At 40.2% G+C, this 19,191-nt stretch overlaps 1 protein-coding gene across 8 annotated transcripts in view; it reads right to left on the bottom strand.

Annotated features, from left to right (window-relative positions):
* The window catches only part of ptprc (protein tyrosine phosphatase receptor type C), a 258,737-nt gene that overhangs the window by 78,470 nt on the left and 161,076 nt on the right, over positions 1-19,191 (bottom strand). For all 8 annotated transcript variants that reach the window (XM_059647796.1, XM_048539576.2, XM_048539574.2 and 5 more), the window contains one exon: positions 13,554-13,592. In XM_059647796.1, the coding sequence (XP_059503779.1) occupies positions 13,554-13,592 (39 nt within the window). The remainder of the gene's footprint in view (positions 1-13,553; positions 13,593-19,191) is intronic.

Genomic DNA, 19,191 nt, shown 5'->3' with positions numbered 1-19,191 from the left:
CATTTGCTCTGTAGGCCAATTAAATTTCCTTACAATATTGAACACGTCTGCTAAAGATCCCATTACACTTCTCTACTCCAACTTGAACAATCCAAGCTTCTCCAATCTCTCCTTGTGTTTCAAGAAAGTTAACTCCGAGGACACATCAGAGAGCTGAGTGGCTTTTGTCATGGATCAGTCAGGCAGAATGTGTATTAGTTCTTGAATGTTTGGAATCTGACTTTAAAGTCAACAGCAGTTGATGCTGTGTGGCATCACAAGCGCATTTCCCAAAGGTAATCTTCTATTTAAAACACGAAGGGCTAACCGAGACAGGATGGGCCAAGTGACCACCTCTCCTCTACAACATTCCACTAAACTAACATTCTAATGTGATTTAAACACAAAGTCAGTGACAGTCAGCCAGAATTTATACATTGAACATATTTGGCTGGTAGCTATACTGACATCAAAACAAGAGCATACTTAAGCCATCAGCGGACACTGGGGACATTGCTGGAGCCGTGCTGGAGTTTATGGGTGGTTCATGAGCTGCCGAGAGAACAAAATAGAGAGTAACATTGCAAATCCAAATGGAATACAAGAAGAGTAGACTGAAGTTTGCCATCAATGGTGAAGGAAACTGAACACGAATGAGATCAGACAGCAAGTGCTAACATTGGTAATAACTTCTTCTCTATCGCTGTGCAGTAGTAATATAACTGACTTTACAGGTCATCACTGGAGTACTCCCAGTGTGGAGCCTGACTGAAATCATCTTCTAAATGGAAATATATTCAGAGAATCTTTCTCAGCCTCCATAAGGAGACTAAAAGCAGCAAAATAGCTTCAACTTTTAAAATAATTATGGCAAACATTACCATTTGCAGTCAGAAACCTCCCAAGATTTGGGCAATTTTTTCACCGGTTCTTTGCAAAATCTATGACAGGACGACCAATAATTAACTTGCAAGTGTATACAGATGTGTTTCTTCACAGCTAACATAGAGGAGTGTAGATTTAGCTTTGTGCAAGAAAAAAAACTTTTTATTATCCCATTGAACTCCGAAGTTGCTTCTACTGGGGAAGAAAAATATTTCATTCACTTTGGAAAGAGAAATCTAACCTTCACCTAAATACCAAGTACAACAGAAAATAGAACTTGTATTGACAAAAGTTTATCAATGAGCCCAAATGGAAAAACCATTTAATGTTCATGAATCTAGGTCAATTGACAGCCAGGCATGAGAGGAAGAACCACTTTGCTCTCAAAATGAGGCAGTAAAAATCTTAATAAAGGTACTTGAACCTGCTGAGAATGTAGTAGTCGCTGATTCTGGAGCTGGGCAGGAGGATGTACATAATGAGTGATCTGCTGGAAGACAGAAACTACAAATAGCTGGCCTGCCACACACACATATAAGTACTACTAGTCCCTGACAGAGCTTTTTGAAAAATAGGAACTTCCTGAAAGAATGAACATTTTTTCCAAAGCCTCATCCACCCGGTCTGATGTGAGATGAAGATATCACACATTTTAAATGAGTGGCCCAAATGGGATTGCTTGATGAAACATAAACAATTTTTAGACAATACAAAATTAAATCTGACAGTCGCATTTGTTGTCAGGTGATCAGGTGGGATTGGAAATATAGCTCCTACTTTGTATGTGGTTTCAGACGTGAAATACAAATTTTCACTTGGAGCATTAACTTTGTTGTCAATAAAACTTGATCGAATGGCAGTTGCCCATCGCTTTAGATTTTGCAAAAAGGAAACCAATCAATAAGCCAACAGTAAGCCAGCTGCATAATAATTATGCCTGCGTTTGGCGAAACCAGGGCTGTCTGGGAAGATCAGTGCAGCGATGCAGTGAACACCAAAGAGCTGGCACAAGCATGTTGAGTCAAATAGATAACAAACTGTGGAGCTGGATGAACAGAGCAGGCCAAGCAGCATCTTAGGAGCACAAAAGTTGGCATTTTGGGCCTAGAAGGATTAGGCCCGAAATGTCAGCTTTTGTGGTCCTGAGATGCTGCTTGGCCTGCTGTGTTTATCCAGCTCCACACTTTGTTATCTTGGATTCTCCAGCATCTGCAGTTCCCATTATCTCTTATTCTTGAGTCAAATAGATCTGGCTATGCCCACTCATTTCACCAAATAATGATTCTAACATCATTCAAATAAGATCAGAGACAACTGGCAAATCGAGACTCCCCACGGTGGAACACATTTGAATAGCAAACCATGAGGGTGATGTATCTTTATGGACATACTTGAACCTGCAGTATGAGAAGTAGTCACTGTGAATGGAGCCGTGCTGGAGAGTGTGCGTGGTGAGTGATCTGCTGAAAGAGAAAAACTGTGCCTAAGAATGCATCAAGAAAAACAAACGGATGAAACCATTCAATTTGCAAAATCTACAACAGTTGGCAGCCAGGCATGAAAGGAACAACCATTTTGCTCTCAAACTGAGGAAGTAAAAATCTGAATGGAGGTACTTGAACCTGCTGGGAGTGTAGTAGTCACTGATTTTGGTGCTGTGCTGGAGGATGTGCGTGATGAATGATCTGCTGAAAGACAGAAACTACAAATAGCTGGCCTGCCACACACACATATAAGCATGCAAAGTCACTGAGAAAGCTATTAGCAAAAAAGGAACATTGTGCAAAATGAATTTTTTGCCGACACTGAGTTACCCAGCCCGATGTAAGATGAAGATATCACACATTTTAAAAGAGTGAGCCAAATGGGATTGCTCGATGTATCAAAAAAATTTTGTTGGTAGAATAAAATTAAATCTGACAGTTGCATTTGTCGTCGTGTGATCAGGTGCAATTGGAATCCACGCTCCAATTTTGCGTGTCATTTCAGAGTTGAAATAAAATTTCCACTTGGAGCATTAACTTCGTAGTCAACTAAACTTTATCAACTTACAGTTGCCCATCAATTTTAGATTTCGGACAAAGGAAACCAATCAACAAGCCGACAGTAAGCCAGCTGCATAATAGTTATGCCTGCGTTTGGGGAAAGCAGGGCTGTGTGAAAGATCAGTGCAGCGATGCACTGAACACCATCAAAGAGCTGGCACAAGCATGTTGAGTCAAATAGACCTGTGCCCTCTTATTCAATGAAACAATGATTCTAACATCATTCAATCAACATCAGAGAGAATTGGCAAATTCAGAAACACAGGGTGGAACCCATTTTGATAAAAAAAACCATGAGTATAATGTATCTTTATGGACATACTTGAACCTGCAGTTTGAGCACTAATCACTGTTGATGAAGCCGTGCTTGCGAGCGTGTGTTGTGAGTGATTTAAAGAAAGAGAAAAACTCTGCCTATGAATGTATTGCAACAATCGCAAACACAAACATGGTGTCAGCAATAAATTCCATAGTCTCAAATGTCAAGATCAGCTTTGTACCAATTATCCAAAAATAATACTACAGGCATTTCTCTGGGCTACTTTAAGGAGAGTGTAGATTTTTCGTCAGCTGTGACCTTGTGCCTTTGGAAACATTAAATCAGTAGGCCAACTATATTTCCCTACACAATTGAATGCCTCTGTTAAATATCCCATTACACTTCTCTGCTCCAACCAGAACAATCTAAGATTCCCCAATTTCTTCTCTTGCTCTAGGAAAGTTAACACTGACGACACACCAGAGAACTGAGTGGCTTTTGTCATGGATCAGTCTGGCAGAATGTGTATTAGTTCTTAAATGTTTAAAAGTCAACAACAGTGGATGCTGTGTGGCACCATGAGTGCATTTCTCAACTGTAATCTCGCACTTTACAAGCAAAGGGCTGACAGAAGCATGATGGGCTAAGTGACCACCTCTCCTCTACAACATGCCATAAAACAAACATTGTGAAAGTCAGCTGGAATTTATACATTGAACATATTTGGCTGGTAGCTATCCTGACATCAAAACAAGAGCATACTTAAGCCTTCAGTGGGCACCGGGGACATTGCTGGAGCCGTGCTGGAGTTTATGGGTGGTGCGTGAGCTGCCGAGAAAACTAAATAGACAGTAACAATGCAAATCCAAATGGAATACAAGAAGAGTAGACTGAAGTTTGCCGTCAATGGTGAAGGAAACTGAAAGTGAATGAGATCAGACAGCAAGTGCTAACATTGGTAATAACTTCTCCTCTATCACTGTGCAGTAGTAATATAACTGACTCTACAGGCCATCACTAGAGTATTCCCAGTGTGGAGCCTGACTGAAATCATCTTCTAAATGGAAGTATATTCAGAGAATCTTCCTCAGCCTCCATGAGGAGACTAAAAGCAGCAAAACAGCTTCACCTTTTATTCAGTTTCAAATTCGGCAATTAGAAAATTTGGACATTCACACGGAGTGAAGGTAGGAATTTTAAAAATCTGAAAAAGCTTTTTGTGACTAAATCTTTATACAATAGCTAACAGAAGTTATTTGTTAACTTGGAACAGCTTTCCACAATAATTATTTTATGAAGTATCAGTTCTGTGGCTGATCAAACTTTAGCAACCAAGTCACCTTAAAATAACAGTTCACATCCGACACTACAAGATGTCACTTTTTAAGGAGTTTGGATCAGTGGTTTGGGATGAGGAATGATGAATTTCTCACTGCTTTCAGTGTTACTGGATCTGGAACCACTTTGCAGTCTGTGCCAGAACAAGGAGTAAGAAATCGTGACTTTAGCATTTTCAAAATAACCTGAACATGTCCAACATCCTAAAATTGTGCTCAGTTTCAGAAAAAATAATTATGGCAAATGCTGCCATTTGCAATCAGGAACCTCCCAAGATTTGGGCAATTTTTTCACCAGTTCTTCGCAAAATCTATGACATGACGACCAATAAATAACTTGCAAGTATGTACAGATGTGTTTCTTCACAGCTAACATAGAGGAGTGTAGATTTAGCTTTGTGCAAGAAAAAACAGCTTTTTATTATCCCATCGAACTCCAAGGTTGCTTCTACTGGGGAAGAAAAGTATTTCATTCACTTTGGAAAGAGAAATCTAAACTTCACCTAAATACCAAGTACAACAGAAAATAGAACTTGAGTTGACAAAAGTTTATCAATGAGCACAAATGGAAAAACCATTCAATGTTCATAAATCTAGGTCTATTGGCAGCCAGACATGACAGGAACAACCACTTCGCTCTCAAACTGAGGAAGTAAAAATCTGAATGGAGGTACTTGAACCTTCTGGGAGTGTAGTAGTCACTGATTTTGGTGCCGTGCTGGAGGATGTGCGTGATGAGTGATCTGCTGAAAGACAGAAACTATCAATAACTGGCCTGCCATACACACATATAAGCATTCAGGGTCACTGAGAGAGCTATTAGCAAAACAGGAACATTGTGCAAAAATGAATTTTTTTGCCCCAGCACTCAGTCACCCAGCCTAATGTGAGAGGAAGATATCACACATTTTAAAAGAATGGCCAAAACACGATTGCTCGATGCAACATAAAAGTTTGTTAGGCAGAATAAAACTAAATCCGACAGTTGCATTTGTCGTCAATTGATCAGGTGCGATTGCAATAAAAGCTCCAAATTCGTGTGTGGTTTCAGTGTCAAAATGAAAATTCCAGTTGGAGCATTAACTTCGTTGTCAACAAAATTTTATCAACTTACAGCTGCTCATCAGTTTTAGATTTTTGGCAAAGGGAAACAATGAATTAGCCGACAGTATACCAGCTGCATATGTTATGCCTGCTTTTTGGGGAAAGCAGGGCTGTGTGGAAAGACCAGTGCAGTGATGCACTGAACACCAGCTGAGAGCTGGTGCAAGCATGTTGAGTCAAATAGATCTGGTTATGCCTTATTACTCTGTGAAACAATGATTCTAACACCATTCAGTAAGCATCAGAGAGAAGTGGCAATTTGAGAATCTCACAGTGGAGCCTATTTTGATAGAAAACCATGAGTGTAATGTATCTTTATGGCCATACTTGAACCTGCAGTTTGAGCACTAGTCACTGTTGATGAAGCCGTGCTTGCGAGTGTGCGTGGTGACCGATCTAAAGAAAGAGAAAAACTGTGCCTAAGAATGTATTGCAACAATCGCAAACACAAACATTGAGTCAGCAATAAATTACAAAGTCTCGAATGTCAAGACGTGCTTTGTACCAATTATCCAAAAATAATACTACAGGCATTTCTCTGAACTACTTTAAGGAGAACATAGATTTTTCTACAGCTGTGTCCCTGTGCCATTTGGAAACATTTATTCATTCGACCAAGTAAATTCCCTGACAGTACTGAACATGTCTGTTGAAGATCCCATTACACTTCTCTGCTCCAACTTGGACAATCCAAGCTTCTCCAATTTTGCCTAATGTTCCAGGAAACTGGGCACACCAGAGAACTGAGTGGTTTTTGTTACGGATCAGTCAGGCAGTGTGTGTATTAGTTCTTAAATGTTTGGAATCTAAGTTAAAAATCAACGACAGTGAACGCTGTATGGCAACACGAGTGCATTTCCCTAAGGTAATCTCCCATTTTACAAGCAAAGGGCTGACAGAGACATGATGGGCCAAGTGACTTCCTCTGCTCTACATCATTCCACTAAACTAATATTCTAATGTGATTCAGTGAAAGTCAGCCTGAAATTATACATTGAAGTTATTAGGCTAGTAGCTACACTGACAACAAAACAAGAGCATACTTAAGGTTTCAGTGTGCACCAGTGATATTGCTGTTGGAGCCATGTTGGAATAACTGAGTGGTGCATGAATTGCCGAGAGAGGAAAATAGACAGTAACAATGCAAATCACAACTCAATCCAAATTGAATAGACTGAAGTTTGCGGTTAGTTGTGAAGGAAACTGAACACAAATGAGATCAGATGGCAAGTGCTAACATTGGTAATAACTTCTCCTCTATCACTGTGCAGTAGTAATATAACTGATTCTACAGGCCATCACGAGAGTATTCCCAGTGTGGAGCCTGACTGAAATCACCTTTTACATGGAAGTATATTCAGAGAATCTTCCTCAGCCTCCATGAGGAGACTAAAAGCAGCAAAACAGCTTCACCTTTTATTCGGTTTCAAATTCAGCAATTAAAGAATTTGGACATTCAGACAGTGAAGGTAGGCATTTAAAAAGTTCAAAAAAGCCTTTTGTGGCTAAATCTTTATACAATAACTAACAGAAGGAATGAAATAATTTGGAACAGCTTTCCACAATAATTATTTTATGAAGTATCAGTTCTGTTGCTCATCAAACTTTAGCAACCAAGTCACCTTAAAATAACAGTTCACATCCGGCACTACAAGATGTCACTTTTTAAGGAGTTTGGATCAGTGGTTTGGGATGAGGAATGATGAATTTCTCACTGCTTTCAGTGTTACTGGATCTGGATCCACTTTGCAGTTTGTGCCAGAACAAGGAGTAAGAAATCATGACTTTAGCATTTTCAAAATAACCTGAACATGTCCAACATCCTAAAATTGTGCTCAGTTTCACTAAAAATAACAATGGCAAATGCTGCCATTTGCAATCAGGAACCTCCCAAGATTTGGGCAATTTTTTCACCGGTTCTTTGCAAAATCTATGACATGACGACCAATAAATAACTTGCAAGTATGTACAGATGTGTTTCTTCACAGCTAACATGGAGGAGTGTAGATTTAGCTTTGTCCTAGACAAAGCAGCTTTTTATTATCCCATCGAACTCGAAGGTTGCTTCTACTGGGGAAGAAAAATATTTCATTCACTTTGGAGAGAGAAATCTAAACTTCACCTAAATACCAAGTACAACAGAAAATAGAACTTGAGTTGACAAAAGTTTATCAATGAGCCCAAATGGAAAAACCATTCAATGTTCATGAATCTAGGTCAATTGACAGCCAGGCATGAGAGGAAGAACCACTTTGCTCTCAAAATGAGGAAGTAAAAATCTTAATGGAGGTACTTGAACCTGCTGAGAATGTAGTAGTCACTGATTCTGGAGCTGTGCAGGTGGATGCGTGTGATGAGTGATCTGCTGGAAGACAGAAACTACAAATAGCTGGCCTGCCAGACACACATATGTGTTCAAAGTCCCTGACAGAGCTATTTTAAAAATAGGAACTTCCTGAAAAACTGAACTTTTTTTCCAAACCCTCATCCACCCAGCCTGATGTGAGATGAAGATATCACACATTTTAAAAGAGTAACCCAAATGGGATTGCTCAGTGCAACATAAACATTTCTTAGACAACACAAAATTAAATCCGACAGTTGCATTTGTCGTCAGATGATCAGGTGGGTTTGAAAATATAGTTCCTACTTTATGTGTGGTTTCAGATGTGAAATACAAATTTCCACTTGGAGCATTAACTTTGTTGTCAATAAAACTTCATCGACTGGCAGTTGCCCATCACTTTAAATTTTGGAAAGAGGAAACCAAGCAATAAGCCAACAGTAAGCCAGCTGCATCATATTTATGCCTGCGTTTGGTGAAACCATGGCTGTGTGGAAAGATCAGTGGCGTGATGCGCTAAACACCATCAAAGAGCTGGCAAAAGCACGTTGAGTCAAGTAGATCTGGCTATGCCCACTCATTTCGTCAAATACTGATTCTAATGACATTCAAACAAGATCAGAGACAACTGGCACATCGAGACTCCCCACGGTGGAACACATTTGAATAGCAAACCATGAGGGTGATGTATCTTTATGGACATACTTGAACCTGCAGTATGAGAAGTAGTCACTGTGGATGGAGCCATGCTGGAGAGTGTGCGTGGTGAGTGATCTGCTGAAAGAGAAAAACTGTGCCTAAGAATGCATCAAGAAAAACAAATGGATGAAACCATTCAATTTGCAATAATCTAGAAGAGTTGGCAGCCAGGCATGAAAGGAACAACCATTTTGCTCTCAAACTGAGGAAGTAAAAATCTGAATGTAGGTACTTGAACCTTCTGGGAGTGTAGTAGTCACTGATTTTGGTGCCGTGCTGGAGGATGTGCGTGATGAGTGATCTGCTGAAAGACAGAAACTATCAATAACTGACCTGCCACACACTCATGTAAATATTCAAAGTCACTGGAAGAGCTATTAGCAAAACAGGAACATGGTGCAAAAACGAATTTTTTGCCCCGACACTCAGTCACCCGGCCCGATGTAAGATGAAGATATCAAGCATTTTAAAAGAGTGACCCAAATGGGATTGCTCGATGCAGCAAAAAAATTTTTGTAGACGGAATAAAATTAAATCTGACAGTTGCATTTGTCGTCAAGTGATCAGGTGCAATTGGAATCCAAGCTCCTATTTTGCGTGTCGTTTCGGAGTTGAAATAAAATTTCCACTTGGGGCATTAACTTCGTAGTCAACTAAATTTTATCAACTTACAGTTGCCCATCAATTTTCGAGTTTGTACAAAGTAACCAATCAATAAGCCGACAGTAAGCCAGCTGCATAATAGTTATGCCCGCGTTTGGGGAAAGTAGGGCTGTGTGGAAAGACCAGTGCAGCGATGCACTGAACTCCAAACAGCTGGCACAAGCACATTGGGTCAAATAGATCTGGCTATTCCCTATTACTCTATGAAGCAATGATTCTAATATCATTCAATCAAGGTCAGAGAGAATTGGCAAATCGAGACTCTCAGGGTGGAACCCAGTTGGATAGCAAACCATGAGGGTGATGTATATATATGGGCATACTTGAACCTGCAGTATGAGCAGTAGTCACTGTTGATGAAGCTGTGCTTGCGAGCGTGCGTGGTGCGTGATCTGTTGAAAGAGAAAAACTGTGCCTAAGAATGCATTGCAATAATCAGAAACACAAACATTGTGTCAGCAATAAATTACATAGTCTTGAATCTCAAGTGAGAAACAACCACTTTGCTCTCAAACTGAGGCAGTAAAAAACTTACTGGAGATATTTGAAACTGCTGGGAATGAAATAGTCACTGATTTTGTAGCTTTGCTGTGTGATGAAAGAATCTATCAATAAACTTGTCGACAACGTCACATGTGTAAGTATTTGAAGGGATTGAGTTTGCTGTGAGCAACAAAGGAACATGCTGCAAAAACAAATTTTTGTCCCAACACTTTGGCATCCTGCTTGGAGGATACTTCTCTCATTTTGAAATGTTGACCCAAACAGGATTACTTGATGCTGCATAAAATATTTTCAGATAAAATAAAACTGATCCTGAAAGTTACATTTGTTTTCAACAGACCAGGTCAGACTGGACTTACTGCTCCCACTATGCATGTGGTAAATACAATTCAGACTCTACAGTCTGACCCCAGAAACAAAGATTCATTTCCTCCCCACCCCTATCTGCCTTTCGTACGGATCACTCTCTCAGCGATTCTCTCATCCGCTTCACGGTCCCCACTAACCTCACTACCTCGGCACCTTTCCCTGCAACTGCAGGAAGTTGTACATGTGCCCTTACACCACCCCCCCACCCCCGCATCTCCATTCAAGGCCCACAAACCTTTCATAACAGACAGGGGTTCACCTGCACATCTGTTAACTTGGTCTATTGTATCTCCCGCTCCCAATGTGGCCTCCTATATATTGGTGAGACCATTCTGTAGAGTATCTATGCTCTGTTTGCGACAAACGACAACACCTTCTGGTCGCCAACCATTTTAGCGCCCCCTTCCAATCCCTCGGTGACATGTCCATCCTGGCCCTCTTCTAGTGTAACAATGACACCGTCCGGAAACTGGAGAAGCAGCATCTCATATTCCATCCCGGGAGCCTACAGCCCGATGGCCTAAACATAGAATTCACCAGTTTTAAAATCTCCCCACCCCCTAGCCACATCCCATGTCCCACCCTACCTCTCATCCCCACCTCCTTGACCTGACACATCCTGTTAATCTTCCTCCCCACCTATCAACCCCATCCATCCCACTGACTAATCCCCACACTCCCTACCTGCACTCACCCGTCACAATCCCACCTACCTTCGCCAGTGCCACCCTTCCTCCCTCTATTTATTTATATGATCCCTTCCCCTCCCCATTTCTGAAGGAGGGTCCCGACCCGAAACATCAACTTTCTTGCTCCTCTGATGCTGCCTGGTCTGCTGTGTTCCTCCAGTTCTGTACTGTGTTGTCGGTTACAGCAGCAATTGCTTTAAATTTTGGATAAAGTAAAACAACTGATAAAAGGACTGTAGCTCTGTCTGCATAACATTCCCTGAATTTGGTAAAAGCAGAGCTGTGTGGAAAGAGCAGCAGAACGATGAATTGAATAGCATTTTCAAAGTGCTGACTCAGTGTGTCGGGTCAAAAAATCTGACTGTCGCAATTTCGTTCCATCAAAACAACAATTCCAATATCATTCGATGAAGATCAGAATTGGCAAACTGAGAATGTCAGAGTGGCACCCTTTTTGATCGCAAAATAAGAAGGTCATTTTTTTTATGAGCATACTTGAACTTGTGATGCATGCAGTAGTTACTGTTGATGGAGCCGTGCTGGAATGTGTGAGTGATGAGTGAGCTGTTCAAAGACCAAAGCCCTGGGTAAGAATGCTTTGAAAAAGACTAAACATTGCATCATCAGTAATTTCCAATGGCTAGAATATGAAAATGTGCTTTGTACTAGTAATCTAATAAAATAGAACGTGAATAATAATGAATGTTCAATCTAGAAACACATCATCCAAACATATCCAAAAATGATAACACGTTCGCAAATCAGTAAAATTCTTCAATGTGACAAAATGTTTTTCTTGAGGGAGCATAGATCTTGCTTTAAGTTTGGTATTTTCACCCACCACACAATCAAGCTACTTAATAGGGTATTTACAGGATATTCGTTCACTTGAGAGCAACCCAGTTTCTTCCAAAACAACAAGAACATGGTGAACGAGCAATCAAATTAATAAAAGTTTATCAATGAAGGCAAAAGGATAAAAAGCATCCAGGTTTTAAAAATCAAGCTTACTTAGCCTGGCTTCTATAGAACAACCTCTTGTGTCCAATGGAGAACATGAAGATCTTTAACTGGACATACTTGATCTTGCGTGGGTGCAATCGTATCTGTTGTGGGAGATATGCTGGATGGTATGAACACGGGTTAGGTTTTTAGATGTCTCCTGAGAGTGAGATCTCTGGTGACCGGGGCCCAAGTCTCCTTCATGGCACTCAGAGGAAATCATCAGCATATTTTAATTACATTAGGCTGCCTCCAGTAAATGTATGAAAGATTTTGATGAACAGGAAAGATGGGTTATCAGGGACCTGCTCGATGTCATTGGACACCAATTTATATTTAGGAAGTGAAGTTGCTGCCTCATTGAAGTGAGTGCCAAAAGCATCAAAGTTGAGCTATTTCACTTTCCTAATCTTTAACTCAGTTGGAATGGAGTGGAAGTCCACAGTGCTGTCTTAGTTTCCATTCAAGTATTATATTAAGTGATTTAGAAGTACAGAATTTTGTTTTATTTGTTTAAGTTTAATCAACATTTTATTAAAGTTTTTCAATTTGCACCCATCAGAACAGTTCACAGGGAATATCAATGTGAAAAAGAAAAATAATAATTTATTCTTCATGAAAAAAAGCACTGATTTGTTCCCATTGAAATTTGTAAATAATATTAACTGAGAACTGGTGTTTTCAGGAATATATAACTAGTCCATTCCGTGAGTTGCGCTGTCCATATCTTTCAGCAAAAACTATGATCCAATGGAACAATGTACCAATAGTTCCAGTTTATACATTTGAATTAGTTTTGTTTACAAACAACTCAAACTTATTCACAATGGAGATTAAAACAGTAAGAAGGGAGGCTTCTTTTATATAACAATAGGTTAATTTCATAAGCTCAAGGAACCAATAAATGTAAATGAAATTTCAGAAATGACTCTGTCCTTGTGAAATAAAAGGTGTGGAGCTGGATGAACACAGCAGGCAATGGAACATCTTAGGAGCAGGAAAGCTGACGTTTCAGGCCTAGACCCTTCATCAGAAAATAAAATGATTTTCTGATGAAGGGTCTAGGCCCGAAACATCAGCTTTCCTGCTCTAAGATGCTCCTTGGCCTGCTGTGTTCATCCAGCTCCATACTTTGTTATCTCGGATTCTCCAGCAACTGCAGTTCCTATTATCTCTGATACACTGTTCTTGTTATATTACTTTTCACCCCATTAGGTGATAGAAGTAATCTGTGAAGCTGTAAAAGTCTGAAGAATGAACTTGAAAAAACGTGTTTTTTTAATTTAATGACACACAAGAGGTGACCTTCCTCACTTTTAGTGATGGTTTTGGTCAACTGGTAATCAAAACATAATAAAAAACATGCTTAAACTTGACCACAATAATAATCAAATGATTTAAACATGGTAATTTACTGCAAAGAATTTTTTACATAATATGTAAAGAATTGCTCCAAATATAAATACAGTATTATAAAGAAGCATTTATTCAATTGGAAATGTAAAGCTGTTATGTACTAAAAGATCTGCATCTTGCTTGTTAAGACCAACAATGCTGGTACTACAAATATAACGGTGCAGATTTTTAACTTCACACATAGGCACCACAATAGAAATTGCGATGTGAGCTGGCTGCTTGGCTCAGATTAAATAAAATATTCCTTTGATTACTTACTTATCGTGGTAGTCTGATTCGAACCAATTGTTACTGACTCTGTAACGAAAAAAAGATTAAGACAATTCAAACAGCCATCAGATTTAAACAGAGTTAAACTTATGCAGGCCTACACAATGCAAGGGAGCCGATTAACTTTCTCATTGCACTATGCTACACAAATGTACAGCTGAATGCTCCTGGCTCGTGTGCCAGGAATGGACTGGGAGGTGGGTAAAATCACATGAAGTCATGTCAGGGCAGCACCCCCTCATTGTCCATGGAACTAGGCAGCCATTTTACAACAGCCAGTAACCTCAAACATACGGACTCCCTGTGGCAGCCAGCAGGGTTGTGAGTGACATCCGGAGGCTTTATGATCTCAACAGGAAAGGGGCAAGCATGAAAGACACAACTCCATAGACACCCTCCCCTCTATCCTTGGAGTAACTTCACACTCAGTAATCTTTAGCTTTAGTTTACAAAGGCCTGTCCAAGGTGCCCTTCATTTTGGGGGCACTCCACGACTCAGCAGCACTGACCCCCTCCTGGTTTGGACTGCAGAGTCTTCAAAGCTGCTGTCCCTTTAACAGAGCCAACAGCCACAGGAAACTGTCTGCCAGCCTACATCTGGCAGGGAATCAGTGAGGAGGTGTGACTCCATTACCGCACCAGGTCTCACTGCCACCAAGTGCAGAACCTTGCCGCCCTGCATTAAATTTCAGTTCATAGTGTTTGGGTTCCTTTCTGTAATTCGCCACCATGTTTTAATTCAAATCAAGGAGCAAAGTCCACAAGAAACTAATTTTGTATACTTCAATCGATTCATTGATACTCTCCTGCCATGTCTCATCATACCCTGTTTGATAACCCAAGATAGCAGCATCATTATGAGAACTGGCTAGTAACACAGGTCGCCAATTTAAGATAAACATTAAAAAAAATTAGCAAGACTTTTAGAGAACTAGTAACACAAATAGGGATTTGAAGTGGAATATGTTATACCATGGTTTTTGTAGCAGAATTCAGAATTTACACATTGTTACAAGGATGGAACGCATGTGCAGCAAAGAGAACAGTGAGATTAGAGTAAGTGGCTTTAGTAGCCAATAAAACCAGTTTTAATTGAATAGGCTACATAGAATATCTCAGCACAGAAACAGGCTATCTTTACCCTCAGATTTCACTTGGTGCATTTATTTAAATTTAATAGCAGGCTTATCTATCTGCAGTTTTAAACATCTAGTCCCCAACAGATTTACCACGGGGATTCTATCACATTCTGGGGTGATGTAAAGACAGAATATCATTGCACTGCAGTAACTGAAGGGCCCACTTTCTAGTTTACAATACTTGGCAACTGATCATTAGATTTTCATCTGTTACCCAATCATTTCTTACCATCTACACACTTAGCTGATGAGACCTATCTTACTGATTTTATGCATTGTGTCCAGTAGCGAGGCCAAGTTAGACCACAATCCCAGAATTAAACAACGTTCAACAAACAAAAACCTCATTCTTCATTTCTTAAAATGTTTTATTCCAATTGAAATTTAATGGAAATAAAAATGGGGAATGTAACAAGGTCCACCAAACTCTCTGTCACCCGTTTTGCATTGACAAAATCAAGATCTAAGCTGTTTTTGTGAGACATGGGAGTTTAATGTCGATGAACACATGCTCCAGTTTAGCTATGTGATATTTGCAGTTATTTACCTACTGTCTGTAGAATTATCTTCATGTTTTAAATTTAATACAGAGGAATTCGTTGAATGAGATCAGAAGACCAGGGAGTAGTGCGGTTTTTAAAATATTGCACAATCCACATCTATAAACATACTTTCCTGCCACAACCTGGTGAATATTTACTGGTAAGAAGTTACCTTGTTTTGTCAGACTGGCATATAGGAGCATTTATTAATACTGATGATAATTTTATCCAAATTGAATATGAAAATAGGCATATGAATCCCTGCTCTATCGCAATATTACTGTTAGATAATGACCTCAAGTTTAAGACTACATTTATGAAATACTACTGTGGTGAGTATTCTTTATGATGAATATCTCATTGCTAGCATTTACTCTGTAATTTCATCCAAGATTTAGTTATGAAAGAGACTGAACAGTCTGGAGCTGTTTTCCTTAGAGCAGAGGAAATTGAGAGGGAACATGATTGTGCTGTATAACATTATGATGGGCATAAATACAGAAGACAGGAAGAAACCTTTCTCCTTGATGGAAGGTTCAATGACCAGGGAGCATAGATTTAACCTAAAGGGCAGGAGGTTTATACGAGATGTGAAGAGAACTTTTTCACCCAGAGGGTGGTGGGAATCTGGAACCCACTGTCTGTAAGGTTGATAGAGGTAGAAATCCTCATAACATTTAAGAAATATTTAGATGTGCATGTGTACTGCCAAGGCATACAAGGCTATAGGCCAAGTGCTGGAAAATGGGGCTAAAGCGGTTAGGGAGTTGTTTTTTACCAGCAAAACGCAATGGGCCAAAGGGCTTTTTTCTGTACTGTAGATCTCTGAGGCTATACTTGTACTGCACTTTCTAATTTGCAGTGTAATGTATTGTTGAGCAGCATTTGTATATAACATAGTCTTTAGTTCGGGGTTATTCACATGGTCAAATCACCCAGCTATTAATTGATTCTGGACAAAGAAGAATTCAATGTGGTTACAAGACTTTCTAGCCCACTTTGAGAACATGTTGAAACCACATTCAGTGAATACAAGTAGCCCAATGCGCCAACCCTGCCAGGACAATTCCCAGTGCCATCTTCTCCTTGTCTTTACTGATTTGTCATCTGTGTTTCTGTTCAGTTAGGCACAGCAGTGTCTGTAGCACTGACTGCTTGATTTGAGCTTGAATAGATTGGTTTAAACTAGCTCATAATTGCAATTGCAATTGTAAATATACAATCATTTTGGATTTTTCATGACATCATTTATGTCAAAAAAATCACATTTTGCACATCTATGAAACAGATGGTCAATCCTTACATTTGCTTTGTGGTCATGAACGGCACAACTTTCATGAAATTTCCAATGCGACTGACTGTGCAACGATGCTCTCAAGCAAGGTCCTCCTGTAGGCCTACATTCTCCTTGTCAAAGGTCAAAACATCTAACAATGGAGGGGCCATCCATTGAACTACTTGCTACGCACATTCAATGCCCATCCATGCCTCCTGAATTCAACTGATTAACAGAACACGGCTTCGGATGTAATGTAAAGAAAAGCAGTAATAAATTAAACGTGGTAACAAAGTGTGGAAATGGATGAACACAGCAGGCCAAGCAGCATCTCAGGAGCACAAAAGCTGACGTTTCGGGCCTAGACCCTTCATCAGAGAGGGGGATGGCGAGAGGGAACTGGAATAAATAGGGAGAGAGGGGAAGGTGGACTGAAGATGGAGAGAAAACAAGATAGGAAGAGAGGAGAGTATGGGTGGGGAGGTAGGGAGGGGATAGGTCAGTCCAGGGAAGACGGACAGGTCAAGGAGGCGAGATGAGGTGGTAGATAGGAAATGCAGGTGCAGCTTGAGGTGGGAGGAAGGGATGGATGAGAGGAAGAACAGGTTAGGGAAGCGGAGACGGGCTGGGCTGGTTTTGGAATACAGTGGGGGGGAGGGGATGAACTGGGCTGGTTTTGGGATGCAGTGGGGGAAGGGGAGATTTTGAAGCTTGTGAAGTCCACATTGATACCATTGGGCTGCAGGGTTCCCAAGCGGAATATGAGTTGCTGCTCCTGCAACCTTCGGGTGGCATCATTGTGGCACACATTACACTGTTACTAAGAAACCTGGCCTTGCAACATTTTCCTGAGGGATAAGTCTATGGTTTTCATGAACTAATCAGCAGTAAAAGTTAAACTTTCCCTTATACTTTTATCAGCAATGTAAGTGTATATATTTTGTTAGAAGAGTGCAGTAATCAAGTTTCTGTAGCATCCCTCTGACATTATAACATTGAGAAAATGGTGCATGTGAAGTGTAGACTGGATATCTCCACAATACAAAAAGTCCGGACATCTCCCGGTGCTCATTGAGCACTAAACATGTAATTAGCTGTCAGTCCTCTTTGTAACTCTGCATTTATGTTCAGTACAATGCTGTAGCATTAGTACTTACGGCAAATTTCTGTTTGACACCCTTCAATCCATCTGCTGGAAGAGAGTCTAAGTTTATGTTTTGAGCCCAAAGGCTCTTCTTCAGAGCTCTGAAGAAAAGGCTTTAGCTTCTGAGGTGTACCAGCACTTTTTGAACTTGTTTTAGATTTCCAGCATCCACAGTATTTTGTTTTGTTGTTGTTCAATCCATGTTTACTTTAGATTATTCAACAAAGAGTTGAGATCAGTGTACAGCACAGACTGAATGGCTGCCTATTGTGTCTTCAATTTGTCTCAGTGCACAATGCATAGTGAATGGTACACTGATGCACCTTTGAATTATGCCACACGTGCCAGCAAATATATTGGGTCTGTGCATATGCCTTCCCCTTGGGAAGATCTCCAAGATTTTGTGCTAAAACAAAGCGTTGAGCAAGCCCATCTGATCAATACCCACCAGAGTCTGAACATTTGCATTCACAGGGATGAAAACAATCACTATTAATGTTTCTTTTCCTTGGAGCTACTTTGGTTGAATTCTCAGAGGAGACAAAATGTTGAGGTTCAGCTTTTTAACAGTCTCTCACTTGACTAAACGAGGTGTGGAATCTTCTGCGCTCTCGAGTGTTTGTTTGGAGGCAGTGAAGGCATTGAAACAGGCAAGGTAGTTGGGTCGGTGAGTTAGGAACACTACCACTGTACCACAAGAGCCACAAGTTTTCAGACTGATTATGGCCATCATCATATTGTCACTTCAACCAAGCTGCTTAGACATGTCATTATGCACGTTTGGGGCAGGTGGTATTTGAACCTCAACGCGCATATGCTGATCAGGATCTGATCTTTAATTTTATGGGGCCCATGCATTTCCGACCTTTCTGGGTTTTCTAACTGCAGACTCTTGCTCCCTCCCTGAATTCCTCTGTCTCCCATAAATATCATTGCTTCAAGTGACTTCTTCACCACCACTCCCCCCCCCCCCGCCTATTTCCTGGAAATAATTTAACTAACAATTACTTCAACAATGAAAGCTACTTTTGATCTTCTGAACTTCAGAATTTGATAGTTCACTAGAAAGAGAAATACTCTTAATATTGGCACAGAATTTGCGGAACACATTGTGGTTTCTCCTGCCCCCTTGTGGCTTTCAGTCATTTATACATCGCTGATAGTTGAGAAGTGATCATAGCAATGACAATCAATATATCTTATATTACACTGATGTAATTAGTATTTTGACAGACATGCGCTGAAACATTCCCTTTCTTTTCAGAGTTAAAGGTGCGATATTAGTCTTGTATCACTGTGCTTTTGTTATCTTCCAGCAAAGACTTCTTCCATTCTGCAAATCAGTGCAGTTGAAGTTTGTTTTTTGTACATTTGTGCTCCTTTCCAATACAGTCAGTATTTCAGTCATTGTTTTGAGGAAAGGTCACTCAATGGTTGTGCAATGTGTCCATTGATATTTGACTAATCTACTAAACATCAGCATGTTGCAGAACAGAAGTACACTTAACACAATTTGTGCAGTCAG

Source organism: Stegostoma tigrinum, chromosome 8 (assembly GCF_030684315.1).
Source record: "Stegostoma tigrinum isolate sSteTig4 chromosome 8, sSteTig4.hap1, whole genome shotgun sequence".
Classification (NCBI taxonomy): Eukaryota; Metazoa; Chordata; class Chondrichthyes; order Orectolobiformes; family Stegostomatidae; genus Stegostoma; species Stegostoma tigrinum.
Note: the sequence above shows the minus strand (reverse complement) of the source record. Positions and strands in the feature narration are given on the sequence as shown.